This window comes from Lutjanus erythropterus, chromosome 18 (genome assembly GCF_056507025.1).
Source record: "Lutjanus erythropterus isolate fLutEry1 chromosome 18, fLutEry1.hap2, whole genome shotgun sequence".
Taxonomy (NCBI): Eukaryota; Metazoa; Chordata; class Actinopteri; order Lutjaniformes; family Lutjanidae; genus Lutjanus; species Lutjanus erythropterus.
Window position 1 is genome coordinate 25,459,873 of NC_139334.1, and position 25,713 is coordinate 25,485,585.

The following is a 25,713-nucleotide window of genomic DNA, read 5'->3' on the forward strand; positions in this document are numbered from 1 at the left end:
GCACACTGCTTGGAATGACATAAGAAATAAAAAAAGACAAAACAAAAGAGTTTCACAAGACAAAGTGTAGAAGTACTAAATCAGAATATGTGAAAGAGAATGAGGCAGAAGAAGTGCTATGCCATTGTCCCAAAATTCTCTGAGGATATGAGCAGAGGACCCGCCCCCTCCACACACACACACACACACACACACACACACACACACACACACACACACACACACACACACACACACACACACACACACACACACACACACACACACACACACACACACACACACACAAGCATGTGAGAGTGTGTGTGTGAGAGAAATTTAACCAATAACCCACTTGGTGGAAATTTCAAAGGCTAGGTTATCCCATCTGTCTTGAAAGTTTTTGGACAGAAAAAAAAGATATTTACTTTATAATGCATATAATTACTCTTATGACTCTTAATTTCCTTTACATTCATGTTGAGAGTAGCAGAGGACTTTGAAATTGATGACTTAAAATCTTATGGGAGAGGATGCTCAGACCCCCCCAGCTGATTTGTGTCCGTTATTTTTCCACATTGAAGGTGGCAATCCTAACAACTACTACTAATATTGTCCAGATTTGCATTTTGTGTTTTCAGCATTAACAGACTCCAAAGAAGCAGAATAAAAACAGCAACAGAACTTTAACCAGTTTGTTTACTTTCTCTGGATGAATCTCAAGAGATGCATCCATCACATAAATAGGCCAGGTGAAGAGACAGTGTGTGAGAGAGAGAGAGAATAGGGAGGTAAATAGGAGCAGTTCCCGTGACAACAGTTTCCATGGATTACCTGGTTGTTATTCCTCCTTCTGCAAAGGGACTCCAGGGGGAAGGGAAGTCATTATCTTTACTCACATCCTGTGGAAAGCCACACATGCACAAAAATAGATTTATTATAAAACCTGGATTTTTAAAATGTGCAGATAGTATTTTTCTACATGCACTAAAGATTTAACGATTACAAACAGAAACAGGAAGTAGTGCTTGAATACTGATACTGATTAAACGGAGTATGATCATCACCATTTCAGAATGAGCTTCAGTTTCCTTCCGGAGTGGTGGTTCAAACTGGAGCTTGTCGACTGCAAATCAAAGAAATTGTTCATCAACTTGCACACACATTTGGCACTAGAGGGCATCAGTGCCCAACACTTCAAGACACACAACGCCTTAGGAGTAGTACCCTTGTGTATTAGTAAAAGGAGCACTGGAAAACACTCTTTGATTCCACTCTTAATACAAAAAAATCACACATAAGAATGGATCAAAAGCAGATCAATTACACTACAACGTACCTGCCAAAACACCACAGAGGTCCTTCAGAGATTTATTAAACCGCTACGTGAATGTTTGGTCTGAGTCTACAGACGAGTCGGTCACCAAAGACAAACACAGATTACACTTGACACTAACCAGATCTGCTCAATATTGGTGTGAGATGAAGAATTACAAATAAATCATGGAACAGATTCTTCTAAGTTTAGGTTTGAGGTCACATTCTTTTAAACAGTTGATCCCCTGGAGGAGACTGGTTTAATGTCCAGTATAAACATGCTGTGATCCTGCTGTAATTATGAAGGCGAAAGAAATCAACCAACCTGCCAATAAATACTCCCACATAATCAGCTTCTCATTAACAAAGAGGAACTTTGTATTCAAGAATTCAGACCACACTGTTCTTTTTTTTTCCCCGTGTGTTTTTGTGCTTGAGATATGCTGATAATGGGGAGGTGCTGCAGCTTTTAAAACACAGATAACCGCGAGGAGGTGAGTCACCAACATACAGCAAAACATTTGAGAAAGTAAAATCGAGGAATCAGGTGAGACGTAAGACTCAATCTGCACTTCCTTGTTAGAATCTGATTAGTCATTGACAATGTAATTTTATTCCAGTCAGTCACACAGGAACCAAGATGTCACAATATCCAAATTATTCAACCATAGTCACACTAAAGAAACTGTACGTAGCCACCCCCATGCAGAGGAACTCACCATATTAGTGCCACTTATATCTCAAACACAATGTTGTGTTATGTTCTACGACATTATTCTATTTCTAAGGGAGTCTTAGGAGTGAGCTGGGGAACAAACACACACTGTCTCACTACACTGTCTCACTAACCTGCGTCCCCCCTGTGTCCCTCAGTGAAGCTAGGACTTGAGCATGGCCCTCCTTGGTCTGTCCCATTGTTTGCTTCATGTAGGAGGGAAAGTCAGATGTGATTGTGAGAAATTTAGATAAAACTAAACAGGAAGTTCATCTGGTACAAACGATCACAGTACGAACGGGGCACAAAACACAATGAAGCCACAAACAAATGTGTTAGAACATCTAACAAAGACATATATCACCACTGGACTGTTACTACTGTCAACCGAAAATGATGAAATGGGAAACAGTCACACTTCTGACATGACAGGCATGACACAGCGTTCAACCTTATCTACAATCTGAAATGGTGAACTGACAACAACTAGAGATGCACAAAATATATCAGGTAGGGAAGTAATAATATATTGAATATTGCATTAAAAACATCATCACACATCAGATTAGATAAGGACATTTTCAAGCCATCAATTTGTGGACTTTTTGCTGCACATCGCTGGGTTGTCTTTGAAGTGTTGTTTACAATTTTCATTTCTACTGGAACCAAACAAACAAACAAACAAACAAAAAAAACCAAAACAGTGATGGTGTGATATTTGTACAATCTGTGCCAAACAAACATGTTTTCGTTCATCTGGTGAACATGATTTTTAGGTCAGTGCATCTATGCAGCACTAGAGTACTTATCTACATATTTTAATGCCGTTCTTTCACATTTTTTCTTATCCAAAAAATTCCCATGTGACTGCAATTTCAATAATGCACTTGGCCATATTGCGATTTCAATAATACTGCGATTAACTGTGCAGCCCTACTCTCAGGTGAACATAAACTACAGGTTTAAAATAGAAAAATGTAAAATTATTGGGTATCTTATCAGGATGGGCCATGAGAAGCAAGTAATAATTGGTTATCTGTATCATCTGAAAAAAAGAAAAATCAACATTGTGCATCCCTAATAACAACAAAGACACACAACAACTTCCCTGAAGGGTTGCAAAATAATAATAAATACACAGTCTCTTAAACTGGATCCTCTGCCAAATGAAATTCCACCAATGTTGACTGAGAACCAAATTCCTCAAGACCCCACCTTTATGACCCCTTCAGACAAGCTATTTCACATTATTCATTGAATGAAACAGTGACAGACAGTTAACTTGCTACTTAAAAGTAACACACCACACAGAAGCATCATGGACCCTACTACATCCACTTTCTCTTCCGTGAATCCCCGGGCTATTTTTACACATGCTACCACATGCTGTGGTCTGGAAGAGAGCCAGCCTGTGCTTCAGGATTAGCAGGATGACCCTCAGACAAGCTGCCGGACCTCTGTCAGGCTAAGCGGCCAGGCTGACTGACATGGTGACCAATGAAAGCACAGACTCATGGCAGGGGGGTTGGGTTTTGGTCTTGGTGATGGGTTTGGGCTTTCTGTTCACTTACAGTCGATCTCCGAGCGCGTCCTCTCAGCTCTGGCCTGTTTGTTTGTGGAGCGGATGGTGTGTCTGACTGCAGAGAGGGGCTGGAACAAAGAGGGAAGGAAACAGAGATTTAAAGATACAGAAATATGATTTGACAGTGGGAGCTGCACTTGACAAGACAAGTGGGAGAAATGTTATCAAATTATATAACACCAACGCTACATTGCCTGGAGTAATTGGGCACAATTTTCACAATATATGTTCTGGAGAAACAAATTCTGAAACTTGCAACTCAAAGCAGAACTGAGAGCTACTTTTTGCACCGCGTCTTTGCATCATCACATTATTATGCATCCCAGAGGCTGTTTGTTTGCAACAAGCTCTATTGCTCGCAGTCAATAGCCTTCAGGGTTTTTTCATTCATCATGGCCAAGACAGTGCTACTGCTGTCAGGGGGGAGAAACGCACAATGGTCTTTTAAAAGGCACTGGTACCACCTCTTTGGCTGCCACATAGATGTGATGTTGAGTCCAGTTGGAATAATAATGTCAATGGAGAGAATCAAGAAGAGGGGGAAGGGAAGTTTTAGGGTAAGATGAAAACAGACTAAAGCAAAGCTCACCTTTTATCTTTTATGGCAAAGTTGCTGCAAAAACAGGCTATGCTAATATTTACATTCACTGCTGATAATCTGACAGTGTTTGTATGAAAGTCCATTCTACTACAAGATTTGGTATCATCCAATTTGACTGTTACCTGAAACCAGACAGTCAAAAACATCAAGTCAAGAAGTACATTTTCCATACTTTCAGGTATATACTTTCAAAAAAAGTTGTCAATGTGTTTCTTTTTCTCTTTAGGTTGTATAGCCTTTCAATTTCCTCCTAAATTTCTTAAAGCAAAGGTAAATTTCACTCAGCTTTGGTGCTATATTTACAACCATGTGGTGGATTCAGACATTACCTCGAGGTCATCATCGTCCACCTCACTGTAATGCTGGTGGTTGTCCGGGTTGTTCATCTTGTCCAGGAGGTCAACAGCGAGCCTCCTCGTCAAACCCGTCTGGGCCACGAACACATGCTGTAAGAAACAAGACAGGAAACAAGTTATTATGAACTGGTGCATAATTTCAGAATTATTGTTTATATCAGCAGCCTGACATCCCTAATCTCACATACAAGGTCCATGCAACCTGGATTGTTAAAATCCCTGCAGAAATGATATCAAAGTCCTAGTTTCACTGTTGGAGAGTAATTACACCATCTGCATTAATCACCAGATTCATGGACTATTAGGATGAGACACCTTTCCTCAGAGACATGCACCGTGTTAATGAGGACAGAACAGCTCTTTTTGTTGCATGTTTGAAGGAAACTAAATTAAATTAAAAGAAAATTCATCAGCAACTATTTTGATGAGTCATTTTTCAAGAACAAATATCAACCATTTTCTGATAAAAGCTTCTTAAATGTAAGGATTTGCTGCTTTTCTTTTGGTTTTCTTTGGTTGGACAAAAGAATCAATCTGAAGAAGGAATAACTCAATACCATTAAGTCTGATACCGATGACGCAACCTTGAGTATCTGCCAGCACCAATCAGATACTATCCTCTTCCGTCTCTTAAACAACTTAACTGTTAATAACACATTTGCATGGATGCACTATATTTAACTGAGCCATTTCAAAAACATCCTGCTCTAACTATGAAACAAATATTGTCCAGCAATGACAGAAAAAATACATAACCAACAACTCAGTTATGCAATATTTTTTCTTCTTTATATTTAAACTATTTTATTAGCATTTTTGGTCAGCATCCTTCAAATAATCAAAATCAAATCTAAATAAATTGCCTAAATGCTTAAATTGCACTCAGCTGTTTTACTTTTTACTTCCTTGAGCTTAAAATAACACAGCTGACATGACAGTGGTGCTGACAGGTTTCACTCACGTACTCGCTCTCTACTCCTCTATGACACATGCTGCTCATCTCTATTACTTCTGCCACATCTCTATGTATTGCAAAATCACATCGCACTTGCAATACCAGTCAAAATGATCGCAAACAGACATTTTTTCAAACTCATTCAGTCCTACTATCGAACGATACATACATTCTTAATCTGAAGACATCATTTTGGGTTCAGGGAAGTTGAAATTAGTATTTTTGACATTTTTTTAAAAAATATAGACAATTAATCAGTTACTTGTGAAAATATTCCACAGATGAACAAAAAATAATCTTCAGTTGCAGCTCTCTTTCACTGGACTGAGGCTTTTCGTGACATTATTAAAGTATGCACTGGCTCACTGAGCCAACTGATATTATCTATAATCTACATGTGACAAACTAAACATATAGTAAATGCAATTCTAATTGCAATTGGAGGAAGAAACTGTAAAAGACAGAACAGACATTAAACTGGAGACTTAACTAACATACACATTTTCCATTGTGAAATCTAAGTCTTTGATATGTTATGTTAATGTTATTACCGATAGAAGTTTTTCTGCAGTGGGCCTCTTCTTTGGGTTCTTCGTGAGAGATATCTTGACAAAGTTATGGAAGGCAGCGGACCTAGGAAAAGACATAATTTTGTGTGAATGCAATAAAAAAAATCTCTAACCACTTGTAAACTTCAACACCACACTGAATATTCTGGGACACTCACCATTTGTTTTTGTCTTTTAGCTTCGGAGGCTGGAAGCTGCTCTTCGACATCAAAAACAAGGCCCTGAGGAGGAACACAAAACATGGATTAAGAGTGATTTGGACAGATTTAAGGAGGGAAATATACTTAAGGTCACCAAAAGAAAGGGATGAAAGCACCTGCAACCTCTACTAATACTAGCCTAAACGTACTATGAACTTAACAGGATGACCATTCAAGCAGTCAAAATACATGATGAAACTTTAGAGGAACACAAAAGCTGAAAGTAGCCTAAGAATCATCTGAGGAAGCTGACTGCTCATTTTTGTGGAAAGTAAAACATACCTCATCGGATGTAGGTCAAACATTGGCGGCTGCAGCTCGGCCAGTTCTATGGACGTGATGCCAACAGCCCAGATATCGCACAGCTGGTTGTAGCCACCGTTCTTCTCCACTGCTGCTACTTCTGGAGCCATCCTGCACACAGTCAGGGCAAGAATTTACTAACAAAAATAAGGTTAATGAAAAGATGGTTGGTTAGGAAGGCCTCCTTAAAGCGAAAATCAATACTGATACTAATTATAATAGAATGGGACATAATATAAATGGGAATAATTTCAGATTAGGAACAGGTCTGCGAAAAGCCTTACACACCCTGAAATAAATTGGTTCTCCTAAGACAATTAGGCCTCCTGGAAGTGGAGGTGTGTTTACAGGTCAGAGTCAGGCCATGGGGCAGGAAAGGATTTAGTGTCTTGTTCAAAAACACTTCAGCTGCTGTTAGAATTTGAACTTGTATCAGGTGAAGCATCTCTCTGAACTCTCGTGCACCTCGTCACCACAAACTAGGTTCGGTTAGATAACATATGGTGACACAGACAGTTGACTGGAAAATGTTTTATTATCTGATTGATAGTTTTTAGTCAGTGTTTTTGTGACTAAAACTAACTCCAGGGAAATCTTGCAGCTATTGAACAAAGCTTGTAAAAGGCAGAATGACTCATTTGAAGAGCGTGACACACTCACCAATAAGGTGTTCCAATGAAGGACTTCCTTTTGGCGATGGTGGCCGTTATTTTGGCTGCAACTCCAAAGTCAGCTGTAACAAGGATTGACAGGGCTTTTCAGATTATGTAATCCACAAACAACTGAAAGCTACAGAGGAGTTCAAGTCCCTGAGAATTAAGACGCTGAAGAGCAACTCACCTAACTTCACATCTCCGTTGTCTGTAAGAAGTATGTTGGCACCCTGTAAAAATAAAAAAAAAACATGCCATAAACATTTTACTCCAAGAGAGTAGGTAATAATATTTTAGGATCATGTGACCAAGGCTTCAAACACTGAAGTGAGCTGATGTGCTGTCAAACTAGTTCATGACAAAACTTTCTAACATCTGGTAACATCTGGTTGCTGGTCTGATCTGACTGCCATTAAAGTTGCACCAGTGTTACAGCTTTTTTTTTTTTTTTTAAGTTATTTCTTTTATTAGTTTTTTTTTATGTTTTGCAACATACAACTTTCGATATAGCTTAATATATTTTAACAAAATCTCATCCCACAGGTAGCTCTATCCTATTGCACCATTACAATAATCAATAAATTATTTATAAACATCGAAAGTATCACAGCTTTTTGACAGTCCCACTGACAATGTTTCTGTTGGCTGTGACTGACAGTCTTTCTGGTGGCATCCTGCGGTGAGAGCAGAGGAAACAGGAAGTGCTTGCTGCGTAGAGCTGAGTAAAGATAATAGGTCCAGCCCTGACCTTCTGTGATAATGCATGAGAGTGAGGCTCCAGCCTGTGTGAATGCAGCAGGCTCGATCAACTTCAGCCTAACCTCAAAACCGCTGTAAGTGACACCACTGGTCACATGCTTTCAACAGAATACACACCGGCTATACATTTTCTGTGCAGTCAGTTCACACCTCTGCAACGCTGCACTGTTAGAGAGAAGTCAGATCTCTGGTCTGCTCAAGGGCCAACAGATGCATGGGGTTGATGACTTATTGACAAATTAAAGAGCCAGCATATGATTGAGAGCCAAATAGGAAACACCATGAAACATAAGTTCCTTGAGTGCTGAATTCACCTGTTTGTAGTTAAGGCAGAGGACTATATTTGTTCCCTGAGCTCCGACAAAATAAGAGTCGATCCATTTTTCCTGAAACCTCCTTTTCTCCTCAACTATACAGCATTTCTTTTCGTGGTGCCTTTTCCATCTCATTCCACATTAAACTGGCCAACTGTCCACCAAAATCACTAACTCTAGCTAACAGCACCAGCATTGATGACTAAACATAATTCCAACAACACTTGCAACCAGTTGTCATGCAACCAGTAATTGTCTATAAGTTGCCATTACGACCTGACAGACGCATAGTTTAGTGCAGAAGCTGAGAAATGTATTAAATGTAGGCTTTTAATAGTGAAAGTAATGAAAGAGACCACAGCTGTTTAAAAAAATATGATGTATGCATTTCATGTCACGTTTGTGGGCCGCACAAAATGTTTTTGAGGGCCACCATTGGTCACACTTTGGAAAACCCTGGTTTCAAGTGACATTTACTGTTTTAAGACTGGGCTCTAATTCTGCTTCTTTTCGTCAGTCTGACTCCTCTCTCATCTCTCTGTAATTTTTCTGAGATTTGTTGCTTAAAGGACTCGTGTGAAAGATTTAGTCCAGCAGTGAGTTTATAAATAGCTTATATAAATGTCTCATTCTAAGGTGACGAAAATGCAATGATTCTTATTTTCAGGTGATTATGAACGTATGAAAACATACTACATACAGATTCTCACTATGAATGTGTCTGTGCTGGCATGGTGTGAGTGTACAACATACAAATGGGCCTGATATGAATAAAATTAGGGCTAAAAGAGAACAAAAAATATTTGATACCTTGATGTCACGGTGCATCTTGCCCTTGGTGTGAAGATATCCCAAACCCTGGAGAGAAAATGAATGCAATTTGTAATGAGTTCAACTGAAATGCAAAACTCTAGAATATTCATTTAAAAAATTATTTAAAGTGCAGTTACCTGTAAGGTCTCTCTGGAGACATATGCTATCTGAAGCTCTGAGAGAGGCCCCGTCACTATAACAACACAATGTCATTCCATGTTTACGTGGTAAGGATTAGGGCAGAGATGAATTTTACAATGTATGAACAGCATTTAAAACCATTTTATGACTGCATTTTAGTAATTAAGAGTTAAGCTCACCGTGATAAATGTCCTGCAGAGATCCTCCCCCACAGTACTCCATACATATCCAAAGCTTCTCCCGACTGATGAAATAATAGATAATTATTAATTTAGGAACTGCTGCTTTGCCAGTTAGTTAGATATTTTGACAAGCAGCAAAACATAAGCAAGCACTACAAGCAATCTACAACTTTATAAACAGATGTTAATAAAAAAGATAAAAGGGATAGTTCAGCTTTTTTGAAGTGACGGTGTGTGAGGTACTTATCCATAGTCAGGTAATTAACTACAGTGGATGTTGGTCGATACACTCCCAGTCTGGGGAAGCAGTAGGGTGTATCAGCACAGAAGCTAAGCAATGTATTGGTGTGGACAGGGTCAGTAGGAAAATGTATTTTGGTCACCTAAATTAGGGCCCCATTACAAAAAAAAAAAAAAAAAAAAAAATCTGTTTAAGTGTAGGCTGTATTTAGAATAGTTTCATAGCTTACCTTGCCATCAGACATTCTTTTCAACCAGAAAACTGTTGTTATTGGCCAAATATTGTTTTCATCTGTTCAACAGGCCTCCATTGAGGAAATCAGTCTTTCTATTTTGCAGCACACAGAAGTTGCTTTTCTACAGTGCCTTGATCTGATAGTTTGTTTGTGTTATTGTGCGACTTTTGTGAAATGAAACCAACCTTTTCAGACACCGAAGTCGCCGAATAACAGAAAAAAACAAAATGTTCATGGTAGCCATAGATGAGCAACTCCCGCGTTCTGTGAGGTAAAATTTTGCCAATGGAATCTGGTTGGTTTAGAGAAAAGGCCGTCAGACAGCAAGGTAAAATGGTGAAAATATTCTAAATATAACATACAATTAAAGCGATATACTTTTTTTAAGGTAACGAAAAGCCATTTTGCTTAGCTTCCTACACTAGTACTCCTGCTGCTTCTCCAAACTACATGGCACAGTATGTTGATCGTGACCTAATACAGACAATGCGCTGACTATGGAGAAGTACCTCAAAGGTCACTGCTTCTGTAGTTGGATGAACCGGATGTCTGAGGGGTGAGAGGGGTGAATAGAAAAATTATGTCAACCCTGTGACAAAAAGTTAAAAATAAAACTGTGTAACTGTGATCAAACTGTGACATTTGGCTGGCAGAGGCGTTGATACTGAACACTGCCTCAGATTCCTAATCACAACTGTGCAACTTTTTACACCTTTTAGCAGGACTTGGAAATGATTTTAGGTCCAGGTCTCAAAGAAATACAAACGTGGTTGTTCTAATACAATTAATATAGTTTTAGAATAATTAATGCATGGTGTGCTGCTTGTTAACTTTTTACAGTAACCATTTGTGCTCTGTGTGGCGAGACTGTACCAAGACAAGCCTGCTGAGAGAAGACATGCATCTCTCTGGACTAACAGGCATATAAAACAGATCAGAGGCTCATATTCCAGTTAAACCTGCTGGAAGTCGGAGGCAGCAGTGGGCGGACCGGCCAAACTTCCTCTCAGATAGCAGCCACAAAACATAGGCTCCATTAAAACATGAAGAGCCGCATCCTGGCACTGAAGGGCCTCGTCAGCAGCACCAGTCAGCCCAGTTGAAGGGCTTGAGTCATACTTTCACACACAGGTGTGACTCAGTAATTAAATACGTCATGTGAGTTTCAGGCAATGGCTCATTAAATCCTTTTGACAGTAACATATGAATTCCACAAATGCTATACCTTGGACTGGTTGTGAGACAGAGGAGAACATATGGAGTAGAAAATGACAAAGCAGGGGTATTTTAAGCTGGCTCTTACCAGAGGTAGCTCCCAAAGTAGGCCACAATATTGTGGTGCATGCATTCCTTCACCATGAAGATTTCCTGCTGTATGATGGAAAAGTCATCCCCTGGAAACAGACGGAGAAATCACACAGACACATGGACAAAAAATTAGATTTTCATTTTCTGTACAGGGATTTTTTTTTCTATTTTAAAATGAGATATTTTCCATTTGAAAATAAACACCCCACAACATTATTGTGGGCATGAAATTACTACACTTGGGTTTAACAGTTTGAGTTATGATTCATCGTCAAAACCTGCACAATAAAATTTATGTTTTTGACACTAGAACAAACCATGAATTTGAAACGCTGACAAAAACAACCACTCGAAGCACGTCAAATGATACAAAGGCTGTGCACGCCTGAAACTTTAGGTTTTAGAAAACACTTGAATCTTTTCTTTTAGTTTGCCAAACTCAAAACCATAACAAAACAAAGTCTTCCCATATTTCCCTTTGACTATATGGTTCAATATTTCACCCCTGTGTAAATATAGGGGATTATAGAACAGCCAATAACAATAGAAGGAACACCTTGTACTTCTAAAGTTTATGCGGTATAGGCTGATATCTAGGCAGCTTTCCAGTTCAGCAGAGCACTCTAACACATCCGACCAGTAGGAAGTAAGAGGACAAAAATATGTAAGCCCAGCTGCTCCCAATTGTGCAGACACAGGGCGCTGGAATACATTAACAGGAGGTTAAGAACTACCAGACTCTGCCAGCTTCAATGCTCTATCAACAGACTGTCATCAAAGGCATCAGTCCAGACTAAGCTCATTTAATGGACACAATCGCTGCCAAAAAAACACCCTGCACATTACTTGTGGTGGAAATTACTGGCAACAAACTAGGGTTGGGCGATATGACTTATAAATAACATCTCGATATTTTTAGGCTATGCTGCAACAAACGATATAAATCTCTTATGTTTTCACAAAAATAGTTTTCTGAAACTTTCAAATAGTGATGATTTTATGCTATAGATTACACTGCCAAACAGTATGTAAAGTCAGGCTGGGCGATCAAACTAAGACAGTTGATTAATCAATCAAATGCAAATTAGTTATCAACTATTTTGATAACTTGCTACTCTCTCCCCCGTTTCCTGCCTGATCAGAGCTGTCTTGTCGGATAAAGGTTTAACACCTCCCCCCACCCCCACCCCCAATACAAGACAAAATAGAAAAAAAAGTTCAGAGAATTACATCACTTTACTGTCATGCAGCCTTTTAAATCAGTAAACAACTCTTGTCATGATAGATACAATGGATATATTGCCCAGCCTTAAAACAACCATTTTATAGCTGCAACGATTAGTCTATTAGTTGATTAACTGATTAGGTGACTGAAAGAAAATAAGTTCCAGTTCATTAAATGTAATGATTTGCTGCTTATCTTATGATTTAGGATAGTAAATGAAAAGCTTTGGGTTTTGGATAGTTAGTTGGACAAAAGTAGTAATGTGAAGACATTGCTTTGGGGTCTGGGAAATCGAGATGAGCATTTTTTTTTTTTTTTTTTACGATGTTTTGTAATGTTTAAGACTAAATGATGAATTTGTTAATCATGAAAATAATTGTCAAATTAACTGATAATGAAGATAATACCTATGCAGCACTAAACCATTTTTTCTGCAAATAGTCAAGTGTTTCAATTCAGCTCACCTATGCTGCATGATTTGGTTGAATTTTGCTGTAAAACCAGCTGTCTCACAAAATAGTTAAATTGTCGAGCAAATTCTGGCAACTGCCACCAGCTGTGGCCTGAAGACCAAAAGACCTTCTGACCTGCGTTTTATAAATAACTCCAGACACTGTACCAGGTGGCTTGTGGTCCAGACTAATTAAAATGATACTGGAGCACTTGAATTCTGGAAGAAAAACATGATAAATGGAGAAACATCCTTGACCACAGAAACTTTTTTTGAGCACACAAACAGTTTGAACCAAAAGAGGCAACTGCTGAACAGCAGTCCTGCCTGGTTTCAGCCTGTCTGGGAGGGGTTAGGCTCTCTCACGTGAGCGTCTGAATTAAAGTCTGGTTGGAATGCCAACACGTGCATAACTATCCGGCTGATAAACAACAAACCAGTGAATTTCCATCGAGTATTTAATGACATCAGAAGACCTGAGATAATGTAGCTATTAGATGTCTAAACTACATAAAAGAACAACATTTATGTACCTGCATCCCAGGTGTCTGTAAAGTGTTCAGTCTTTCACAAACATGTTTCTTTTCATGAAAAAGTCAGATAGTGAACCTTTGTCTCACTGACAAAACTTGTTTTATCATGAAGGAGAGATGAAGTCCTTAACAGTAACAAAGGCTGATGGCAATATTCAACGATTAATCAATTAATCAGGTATGAATCTATTACTAAATAAATGGCCAACTACTGTGATAACTGATTAATCTGTTTAAGTAATTTTTTCAGAAAAAAAGTCATAATTTTCTGATTCCAGCTTCTGTACTGTGAATATTTTCTTTACTCCTCTATGATAACAAATCAATTAATCAACAATGAAAATAATTGCTAGTTGCAGCCTTATGAGTCAATATCACATACGCTGTCCTGTTGCTGTAAATAGTCTTTAGTCACAGGTGCATCAAAAGTGTATTAATCCACAGCTGAAAATAGCTCTATTTACCACAGTTTGAGTTACATTTACAAACCAGGCTTTGTCCTGGGGCAGGCCCACAGTCTCAGTCTTTGAAAACCCCTGATTTGGGTCTTTGAATGGGATTCATTGACAATAACAAAAACACAGAATATGACTAACCTTTTCCATTAATCAAGGGGAGGAGAAGACATGTCACAAAAAGTATTTTTTAGCTTTTACACAGCTGAGATGTTGATGCACAGAAGGAAGAGCATGCCACCAGTGGGAAGCTGTATTTTAAAGATGCCACATACTGTATGTAGGGCTTAAGTGAGTGAGGTGTACAGCCAACTGGCTTTACATGAAGCTTGGGATACTGCTATCAACATATGACTTTAAAAAGAAAAAGCTTGATCAAATATCCTGTTGAAAGTCATATTATGCAGGATTTTCCCAATAAACAATGCAATGACTCGACTGACTGACTGCCACAGTGGTTAACGCTCTGGGTAAACGATGTAATTTACCTGCAGAGATTGTTATCTTGCTTGGTCAGAAAATATAACTTATTTAGTGGGTTGTGGTCATGTTTTGTATGATAATGTGCAATGTTTATAATGCACAGCACAGAGTGCCACACATTTCAACAGCATTTAAAATATGACTGGTAATTGAAGAATGTGATTAACGTCATCAAATGGCTCTTAATACATACAATATTTTTCACAGAGTGTTTAACATTATCAATTAATAAGCTGTGCTCATTTTAACTGTCTTCTGAGTGTTTTCTTACCTTTAGATTACTCCACTAGTCTAAGTTAAAATCTGTTTACTCAACAGAGAAATTGGCCACCAGGAACATCCACAGATTGAACCCCTTCTATCTGTAACATTCAAGTCTTGTTTATTGTCTTTATATGGCATAATAACAATGCAGTGAACGTCTATGTAACTGTTGCTTTACAGCTTCGACACACAGCTTTAAAGATGATGAAAATGAAAATTATTCCCCACCATCTGCTTTGTTTGCCACATTAGAAAATTCCAAGTGAAAGTCATACTTTTGGGAAGTCATTAATTAGGTTCCAACTACGTATTACTGCATCTGTAATTACAGTGTTGTTTAATTTAGTGTCATTTTCACACTGTTGATCACAAACATTTTCAAATATATCTGTTGACAGAGAGCAAACGGTGCGAGTGGCCACAAAAATTTGAGCAAGAGTAATTTCAGTGACATGACTCTGAGCTTGGTCAAACAAAAAAAAAAAACTACACACAACAAGACAGCCTTTTCTTCTTGGTGAGCTGAGGCCTGAGAGTGTAGCCACTTCCTCTCAGACTGAGCGCTTCCCTCTGCTCTCTGAATATATACATCCTCGCTCATTGCTTCAAGTTTCAATTTAGTTGGATGGGGTTAGTCAATGTTAGGTTGAACAATGTCTTTGATGGATGTTTTATCATTTTACCCACAAAATTACATCTGTTAAGAAAAGGGGGTTATCTTCCAAACTAAAAATGAACCCATCTGAGAAAATCTGTGGAGATCTGGAAACTTTTCAAAAAGCTGCTGCTTCTGTTCTGACAGAATAGCTGATTGAATATGAATGAAACTGCATGCAGGGATGAGAGACGTTGTTCCACACCCAAACAGCTTGGAGCAGAATTTCTAATGGAAACTGCCAGGAGGCTGGTGCCAACTTCTCAGGGACAATCTCAATAAAAAGATAATGAAATGTCAGAAAGAGAAAAGAGGTATAATGACTTATGTAGTAATAATATTTAAAAGAACTGTCTCCTCTAAGTTTGTACACTGCAAGAGAAAAGGAGCAAACATATATAAAGATTTTCCACTTTCTCCATCTCATCTTTCTGCCTCAGTGGTCAGGGAGTGAGGACGAACACTAATTTGGTCTTCAATAGCCATTTATACCCAATTTATCAGATTAACCTGCTCTGTTCCCTACAGCTCCTGCAGCCAGAGGGCTTCACCACTCCTATCTCCTTTCTCTGTCTGTGTCCCTGCTTCATTCCGGCGTCATTCCTCCTGGTCAAACCTGTTTGAGCCTACGATCCACCCAAAGCTGTTTACCTGAGGCAGAGAAAGGAGTGACTTTTGCAAAAGTGGGGGTTAAGAAAGAGAGTCCTGCTTAAACAGGACGACCTGGGCTGGGTTAATCCTTGTTTCATTGCTAAAAAACATAAAGCAAATACGAATACAGCAAATATGTTTAAAGATGCTTATTTGAAAACCTGCCTGGGGTTATGCAACTGACATACATGTACAAAGAACTATTTCAGACTAGAAAATCCTCCCTGACAAACTGTAACACTATATGCTATAAAACGTGACTTGACTTAACCCTTAGCAGTACGCTAGCCTCATTTACACTCTTCATTCATTGAAGCTTGCAAGTTTGCACAAATGACATTTACAAAGAATGTAGATCAGTGAGTGTGCTTCGTTCAGAATGCAGGCAAATCAGATTTGTTTCTCCAGTCAGATCTTTAAGACAGACAGTCCGCACTGTTATTTGCAAGTGACCAGGCCTGTGTTGTGTGCCCAGACATCACCAACTTATCTGTTTGGGTTGCTGTGGTAACAACATAGGTCTCAGTAACTACACACGCTGGTGATGTGGCTTTCCAACTTGAAAGCATGAGAAATAGAGACAGCCTGTGCAGAGACCTCTCCCCAGAGTGCCAGCAGACATTTTATTTCACCGTCTGTACATGAAGGCTTGTGTTTCATCCTCCACCACTCTGCTTGTAGCAGCATGGATTCTGCTCAGCTGCTCTGATGCAGTTCCGTTAATCGGGATTGGATGTTGCCATTGTGTGTCAAGTTGCGAGTGACACTGTGAAATCAGATTTGAGTGGCCAGAGAGTCTGGACTGAGACACAACTGTAGAAATCTGATTGGAATCAAATTTCAAACTCACACCAAATGTAGCTTGGATCTGATTTGAAACAATTGCATTTCATGTGTTTTTTTTCCTGTCCAGACTCTTTAAAATCAAGCTGAATACAATCTGGATATGCCAAAAAACACAAATTTGGTCCGGCAGTCTGAACAAAGCCTTGGAAATTCTGAGTCAAAGTTTGTACTTTTTTTTTTAATTAAAAAAGAGAAAATTGCTTGTGTGGCTTCTCTGGCGTGGGGATTTGCTGCCTTTCTCTGTTTTTTATCATTCTAAATTTAATATCTTTGAGTTTTGTAGTGTTGTTGAACAAAAAACAACAACACAAGATATCACCCTGAGCTCTGGGAAACTGGGAAGATCATTTTACATTATTTTCTGACATTTTATAGGCAAAACACCTCGATTAATAAACAATGAGAATAACCATCATTTGCAGCTCAAAAGTGTGGATTTACTTTTGCAAAAGTCATGACTACAAAAAAATGGTTCCCTTTCCCTTCTTCTGCCTTTTCTTCCAACTTACAGCTAAGTCTCCTGATCCTCCGCTTCTTACAAACACACTGACACACACACTAATCCCCCATCTCTTCCAGCAGAACATTTCTATGCATTTAGAGCTAAAAACCTCAACAGACCTCTGAGGAAGTAAAAAAAAATTGTGAGTAATCATTTTGAAATTACAGCCCAAATACAAAACAAAATGACACCTAAGTAAAACAACACATGTAACCTTCAAACGCAAAAACAGACCACTGGGCCCACATCCTCTCACTCACAGTTTAACAGTGACACGATGAATGAAAGAGAAAACATAACAGCAGTGATTCTTTTCCTTCACTGGCTGGTAATCAGCTGAGCTCAGTCTGGTTGCTGATGCTATAAAACCCACATCGTAATCCCACTAATCTGGATCGCACTAACTCTGTCACTAGGTCACCGCCGGCACAGACCCCAGCACTGGGCACAGTCAGAAAAATCCTCTCCTTCTGAACATGAATGATTTCATATCACATCGCTCATGATATGGTTTACAGAAATTTTCTTCTGCAAATTATGCAATCCTTCTAGACTTTGGACAACATCCAAAACAATCAGAATTTCACAATAAATATATCAAAATATGTAAAACAACAGTGGATCTGTGAGCACATAAATATTTGCAGTCGTGAGTTTTGGCGCTGTACGACAATATTTTCTCTTTTTTAGTGCTTTTTGTGCATTCCATTCAAAACCCTGGAAAATACCAGACTCATTTTCCAGACTTCTCCTTATTTTTCAGCTCTGACAAAAACTCAGACAACAGCACTGTGATGAGAAAAACTGAGATAATGAGACGATCACTCTTACCTGGTTCCAACTTTATGATCTTCACAGCAGCGCGCTCCCCAGTCTGTATGTTTCGAGCCTGAAAGACACAACAGACCAACAGTCAGCAAGACTACCTGCTATCAATATTGCTACTATTACTGCTTTCATTATAACTTGTGTTCCAAAACTCGCAGTTTGATTAGTTGATAAAGAGTAATAATCTGGAATACATTGGTGGGTGAATGGTTACAGTGCATGCCACATAATCACAATGCTGTGAGTTTGATTCCAGCCAGCAACCTTTGTTGCATGTCATGTCCTCTTAACTCTCAATCTATCCAATTAAACTGAAAAACAATAATAATCCATCCTGAAAATTTGCTAAGCAAGTTTTCCATCCATAATACTAAACATGCACCAGTCCCAGCTATTCAAAATGTCACTTTTGTTTGTCCTTTTTGATGGTGAATTGAATATATCTGAATATAAATTAATCAATAATAAAAAATAACTTTCACTTGCAGCCTTGAACATTACATAACATGAAATGGTAGTCAGATGGTACATCAGTTGCAGCTTTGACCTACATAAGCATTAAACCAATAAATATCATTTGGATGATGCTTTCGCCTCTGTGAGAAGTGGAGTGAAAACATTTAACTGTGTGATACAAATGGCGGCACCTCCGTCAGACAACCCCAACATCATCACTATTCCAAGACACGCCAAACCGATCAGCTACTTCTGTTACGTTTTCAAACAAGACCAAGGAAAATCAAACTTAAACTTAAACTAGCATCATCACCAGAAGTCTAGGTCAACTCGTGGTCTTTATTAGTCAGTGTCTGTCTACAACTGACAGTAAACCTTTAAATACTCCTGCTGTTGATGATTTATGATTTAGTCAATCTTAGAGTGGCGCAATCTTCTTCATTCTTGGAATTTCTTCTGTTTCCTCTGTGAATTTGTGCAGAGTCTTCTTCATAGACTGGTATTTTATTATTCCAACAGCTACACCTCCAAGGTATTAGATCTTAAAACATATCCATCCATCGTTTGATGATCTTTAAGTAGGCTCCACTGACTTCCAAATCCAGGTCAAGACAGGATGCTCCCTAATCCGTGGGAGTGAAGTGACGGGACGAGGAGCTAAATCAGCCGTAAACCATAAAACCCTCCAGCGTGGCCACCTTTCAATGCAGGGAATGTGCTGTGATTCACACACATAAACAGTGTACCGCACAAAGCCTAAACTTGTTCTGCAGCTGATACCACACACATGCATACACACAAACACATAGAACAACAGAAAACATTTCTACAAAAACATATTTAACATAGGAAAGTTATTCTGCTGTGTACGTACTGTGGTATGTGGCACATTTGATCAGCCTTTAACTTTTGAAGTCAGTGACTCTAATGCTTTCAAGTATGTTTACTTAACACCCAAATACTTTCCAACAACCTGTGTGTATCTTTGCATTTCCTGAAGTAGCTAAAGCCAACCTGAGAACTAAACTCAAAAACGGGAAGTTCTGAACTGTCTGTTCAAATGTGTGATGCAGCAGTCGCCACCGCTTAAATAAAGTTAAACAACCTTTGACTGGAAGATGTCTGATATGTAACAGACCTCTAATGAGACAAGACCTGACACAAGGTCAATCACCACGTCAGACTGAGGAAAAAAACAGGTGTCTTCATAGAACTAAGGTTCAGCTTACTGTAGTGAGAATGCAGACACTCACTTTACAGAAAGAGAGTATTTCCTTAAATCCAACCTTTAACAACGAGGAAGTTCTTACTGAGTTTTTTTGAGGTGTGTAGGATCCGCTGGTTCCTTATTTTTCCATCCAACTTTGACAAAAATGTTGAATGAAGCAAAGCTACTTTCAGCCCTCACCTATATTACTGATACTCTGCAGATATTATTTGTGACATTTCCTCTGCTAGTGCAAAATAAATAAGCAACACCTGCCTAAAAATAGTTTTCTGGTTCAAATAATTAGAGTGAGATTCCGGTGCAGCCAATGCCCCCAATGAATAGGTACATAGAGTCCAGTGAACCTTTAAAGACACCTTCATCAGAAAATCAAAAGTACATATTTTTACTTAAACCTGTATGGCTATTTATCCCTCTAGATTGCTTTGGTGTAAGTTGCAGAGTTTTTGAGATGTCTGCTTTATCTTGAACATAATGGAACTAGACGGCACTCAGCTTACAGTGCTCAGTGAACCAAAAAACATATATGAAAAACTCAACAGTATTGACTTTTTCCAGAAATTATCAACCAGTCTGTAGATTATCTTGGGTAGGCCTTGCTGTTGAGTTCTTCAGGTGTATTTTTGGTGCTTTGAGCACCATAAGCAGAGCGCCATCTAGTTCAATATCTCCAAAACTGGGCAACTCACACCAAAACTATTGAGAAGGATAAATAGCACTACAGGGAAGAGGGAAAATATGTATTTTTGATTTTGGGTTGAACTGTCCCTTTAAAAAGAATCCCAACATATAAAGGGACATTATAACAACAACTACACTGGAAGCCAAGCATTTGACATTATAATGAAGACAAATGAGCCATTATCACCAGTAATACCTAAGAGAAATAAGACGTGATAGTAAAATTCATATAATCAGATGCAATAAATCATCCAAGGCAGGGCCCATTAAAATTCAACTGAGCACAGCAGGCCAGAGGAGGACTTTTCCCAATTTGAGGTGTTTCCACTGTCAGTACGGCCCTGAACACACCCACAGAGAAACGCATGTTTAGACAGGGGCCTGATCATATTTCAGCCCTGCTGCAACCCTACAGCCGGCAAGCTGTGGGAGAATACCAGGCGCAGCATTCCACCGGTGGCCTGTCTGGGGGTGGGGGCTGGCCAGAGAGGCTTTGTATGGAGAGGGACCATGACAGGCTGCCTGAACCATCACACCCTGGATCGTCTGTTTATCTGTGGCAGATGGATAAACAATAAAATTTTCTAGCAAAACACACCTCACTGCAGCCAACAGACAGTGGGAACAGTCTGCATAAATTATTCAGCTTAACAGTTTCTGTATGGACTTTGATTTTTCTCATATCTCGTTGGAAAAAAAATGAGAAGTGAGACTCAGTAGCACAGTGCCATCTATCTTTCCGGTATATGACAATGAAGACATGATACAGTGATAAAGACATATTTTCTGTGGATTGTATGTAGTAATTTGTAAGCTTCAAGCTGCCATGACACAGAGGTATATCCTTCTTCCAAAGAGAAATGGAACAGTCCTTTTTTTGCAGTTCAGGGTGTTTATTTGACTTGAATTATTGCAGAAGTGTAAATGCTGCTGCCTTTGAGTGAAGACCGCACTCTTCCAAGTTTCATCTGAGCAATCTAAATCTAAACTCTTGTGTGAAACTGGAGGTGCTTCTAATGGTAGCAAATAAATACTTGAATGGTTTCTTTTTTCCCCTTTCTGATTAAATAAATATCAAAATTCTGATAGTCTGGCAGAACCACATGCACCACCATGCCATTGATAACAAAGACAATTTATAGACCTACAGATTTTTTAAGTTCAGTATCTAATAGTAAGCCAACATCCACTTCTGGGAATGAATACTGCCACTTTTATGCATGATGTAATTCTACTGCTTTAGACTGGAGATGGGTAAACATGGTCTCCACCGCAAAAAGAAAAAATAATGTGGATAAAATGAACAAGCAGGTACAAGCACTCACTGTTCACTCAGCCTGAACAGTCAGACAAGTTCAGGAAATTGTTTCAGTTAGTCGTAAGACAGCCTGCACAACCAGGAAAAGGCAACAGCTGAGTTATGTCAACATATTAAGGCAACCAAAATCAAAAACAAATAGGACTGCAGATATTATTTTCTGTATTGATTAATCTGCAAACTATATTCTTGATTAACTAATCATTTCATCAATGTTAAAAAAAAAGCTCCTCATAGTATCCCATAGCGCAAAATGACAACTTCTAATATTTATTACAAGAGCCCAAACCCAAATATATTTGATTTGTTAAAATATATGACTTGAAAAAGTAGCAAACATTCACATTTGAGAAGCTCGAACCAGCAAATGTTTGGCATTTGACTAATTCAATGAATCAATTATCAAATTAGTTGCAGATTTTTCTTTCAAACAATTAATCAACTAAGTATTGCAGCTAAATAATATAATTTCATGAGGTGCAATATCATTCTAATAGTGCAATATCAATAGTTCCTGTTTGCAATGGGGTGAAGTCAACTGCTGAGTCTGTTTCTTGTTTATTTAGTCTATTTCATTCTTACTGTTGTATTTCCTCTGCTTGTTTACTTATCTATAATTTACTGCTTTTTATTGACGTGTCTTGCTATTTTACTATCCCCATTGCTGCCATTACACTGCAAATTTCTTCTGTTGTGTGCGTAATAAAAGGATTATCTTATCTTAAACAATATTTTTTATCTCACAATTAATATATGACCCGGCGTGTTTCATGTAGTAAGTTCAAATATGATTCTCACCCTCTGCTTATTCTGTTGTGGTATCAACTGCAGTTATTTCTGCCAATAAGTATATTTTTGTAGCAATGGATGCAAAACTTGGCCCTCACTCAACCGCTACTGTCAAATATGTTCACCACATGTCATTATGAGTTCCAAACCAAACAACACTCTGCCTTAAATTAGGATGATGGGCTGATTAGTCATGTGATGGTGAGCCAAGATATCTCGAGCTCTGGTGACGGGCTGCTGTGGGAACCATGAACTTCACTGTACCTTGTACACGTCTCCATATGTGCCACTTCCCACCCTCTGAATGAGCTCAAAGTCATGCTGAGGGTTCCTCCTCTGGATTTCACCGCTTGGCCGGGGAAAGATATCCATGGTGGCTTGAACCAAACGATCCTTTACATTTAGTTGGCTTGATCAAATCTGATGGCGGTGGTTTGATGAAGCGAAGGTCCTGAATATAAGTTAGTCACTGCTACTCAAATGGTCCTTCTCCTTGCTCCATTTCCTGATAAAGAGAAAAAAAGGACAACTTGACAAACAAATAATTTATGTGTGCATGTACTTGAGTATGCATGCATTACTTTATGTAATGTACTTTGCTACTTTTAGAATCAAAATTCACTTATCAGTAGGATTACTAATGTCCAAACCTTTCAACCTGTATTTTGCAGCCAATAAGGTCAAAAAAAAAAAAAAAAAAAAAATGTTACAAGAAGAGGTCCTGCATTTAAAGTTTTACCTATAGAAAAGTGCAAAAGTTGTACTAATTTCCTCCAATTCATATACTGCTGGGTAGTTTAAGCCATAAAAATACATCCTCAGTCGATTCATATTTGTATTATCATTCTGACTTTGTGTAAGTAAAGCTGTCAGACACATGTAGTGTAGCGGCTGACTGTTGAATTGACTAATGAATATTGGTTGACCGATATTATATAATATTATATATCAAATTCATCTGTATGAGCAATTTTTTTTAAAGAAAACAAAGCAAATTTTCAACTTCTTAAATGTGAATATTTGTGGTTTCTTTACTCCTCTATGACAGTGAACTAAATATCTTTGGGTTTTGAGTAAAACGAGAGATTTGAGGGCGTCATTTTAGGATTTGGGAAACACCAACTGACATTTTTCACCACTTTCTGACATTTTAAAACAAGCAACCGATTAGTTGACTATAAAAATGTTTGTCATTTGCAGCCCTAATAACAATATCCAAAATCTAAGATGACATCTAGTATCATATCACAATATCACTAAAACACTGATAAATTACCCAGCCTTAGTTGGGCTAATTTCAACTATTTGTATCCTGCTTGGTAGTTTAATCAATAAAAATACATGATGAGTTGACTTATCTTTTGTATTATGATCAAACTTTGTAAAGAAGCTAGTAACTGCTGATACATGTAATGGAATAAAAAATAAAAAAGTGGCATAAAATAGAAATACTGAAGTAAAGTAGAAGTACCTCAAAACTACATTTAAGTACAGTACTTGAGTTAATGCAGTTCAACCACTGTCTGATATAACTTAGAGTGTATTAGACATCCTCGGTTAAAAAGTCACTAATACTTTGTACTTTAACTTCTAGTTTGGAGTTCTAGTTGTAATTGAGTACTGTTTCATTACTGTTACAGTACTTCTTGAATACAGTTTTCAGTACCGTTTCCACCATTGAACAGAACAGAAGAGGACATTGATGTTCTGGCACATACTGTGACATCTGTCAACCAACAACTAAACCTTGGTTTTTTAACTTCTCTTTAACTAGCGCTCAAATTAAAGGTAAAACAAAGCAGCACCCACCAAACTAACATTAGCTTGTGTATAACATTAGCATTGACACTGTGGTCATTCCAGCAAATAGCCAGTGCCAGGTCTAACATGACTATGGATAGGGTGAGTTAGGGGGCTTTAGCATCCAGGCAAGTCAGCTAGCAGCTAATGCTAGCTAGCAAACGTTAACTTAGCTTCGCTGCTGGTTCTAACTTCAACTGTACCTACCTTTCACGATGCAAATACCGTGGACGAGCAGGGCTTGCATTTTAAATCTTTTCCAGACCTTTAACCATACGATGGCGTCGAATATTCCCCCAAAAAGAAAAGCGTCCCCCTTTGTTATCGAGGAAACAGTAATAAACTTGAGTTGCTGCTGTTCACTCCGTCTCCTTCAGTGCAACAACGGCAGCACAGACGTTACAGTCGAGTTGAAGAATTCCAGCATTAAGTTTGGCCGTTGACATGTCGTTTCCCCCTGCTGTCAGTTTGAGAGAAGTCCGATACTCGTGTGTACAATATTATCGGTAAACTACATTAATAATGTCAAGCGTTGCTCTTAAATAGACTCCCAAAAAAATCACCCGAAAAAAGCAACAGTCTGTTGCTAATCTCTGTGGAGTCGCAGTTAGAGCAAGATCCTGATGCTGCGTTCAAGGGCTCCTCGGAAGATCTAACAGTTTAACAGAAAAACCATTACCATGCAAAATGTCTGGTCTCATAACCTAAAGTTATTATAGCACAGTTCAGAGATTCTCAGATTTTCGCAGCCAAGGAACTCTTACAAAATAGAAAAACTACCAGGGACCCCCACATGTATGTGTCATGGAATAATTTGACATAACCTTTTTTTTAAAAAACCTTTTTGCTTTATTTATTGCTTCAAACGACTACATTTACCATCAACACTGATTAGACATACGCAGAAAAAGAAGCCACAGCTGTGCTCTTGTAACGTGTAGAATATATCTTTGGTTTGTCTGACAAAAATAAGCAGGAAAGTCCCAGAAAAAACACTGGAAGTTGTCTGGATGGCAGCATATGTCGCTCCAAAACCTGTATGTGAATGTCAGCATCAATGGGGCCTCTCGGATGTGCAGGTAACTTATTACCAATTAAGCTTTTTACCTGTGGGATGTTCCAAACAGGTGTTTTTTCTTTTAAAGTTCCACAACTTTCCCAGTTTTTTCTTGCCTTTGTTTCAACTTAAAAAAAAAACAAAAAAAAAAAACATGTTGCAGGCATCAAATTCAGAATGAGTGTATATTTACGAAAAAACAATAAAGTTAATTAATTTGAACATTAAATATCGTGTCTTTCAAGTCGGAAAGCATTTGCAAATCACT

General features: G+C 38.4%; 1 protein-coding gene across 4 annotated transcripts in view; it reads right to left on the minus strand.

Moving 5' to 3' along the window:
* The window catches only part of map4k5 (mitogen-activated protein kinase kinase kinase kinase 5), a 41,064-nt gene extending 16,042 nt beyond the window's left edge, over positions 1 to 25,022 (minus strand). For 2 of the 4 annotated variants that reach the window (XM_084741991.1, XM_084741992.1), the window contains exons 1-16: positions 22,853 to 23,089; positions 18,120 to 18,177; positions 11,219 to 11,309; positions 9,437 to 9,501; positions 9,254 to 9,309; positions 9,114 to 9,161; positions 7,418 to 7,460; positions 7,238 to 7,310; positions 6,557 to 6,688; positions 6,233 to 6,295; positions 6,057 to 6,138; positions 4,524 to 4,640; positions 3,583 to 3,661; positions 2,146 to 2,217; positions 1,047 to 1,105; positions 814 to 881 (exon numbers count right to left, since the gene is read on the minus strand). In XM_084741991.1, the coding sequence (XP_084598117.1) occupies positions 814 to 881; positions 1,047 to 1,105; positions 2,146 to 2,217; positions 3,583 to 3,661; positions 4,524 to 4,640; positions 6,057 to 6,138; positions 6,233 to 6,295; positions 6,557 to 6,688; positions 7,238 to 7,310; positions 7,418 to 7,460; positions 9,114 to 9,161; positions 9,254 to 9,309; positions 9,437 to 9,501; positions 11,219 to 11,309; positions 18,120 to 18,177; positions 22,853 to 22,960 (1,214 nt within the window). In that variant the 5' untranslated portion in view covers positions 22,961 to 23,089. Of the gene's footprint in view, positions 1 to 813; positions 882 to 1,046; positions 1,106 to 2,145; positions 2,218 to 3,582; positions 3,662 to 4,523; positions 4,641 to 6,056; positions 6,139 to 6,232; positions 6,296 to 6,556; positions 6,689 to 7,237; positions 7,311 to 7,417; positions 7,461 to 9,113; positions 9,162 to 9,253; positions 9,310 to 9,436; positions 9,502 to 11,218; positions 11,310 to 18,119; positions 18,178 to 22,852; positions 23,094 to 24,595 lie in introns of those variants that run through there. The other 2 variants (XM_084741989.1, XM_084741990.1) reach the window with 2 other exon arrangements.
* Positions 25,023 to 25,713: the final 691 nt, after the last annotated feature.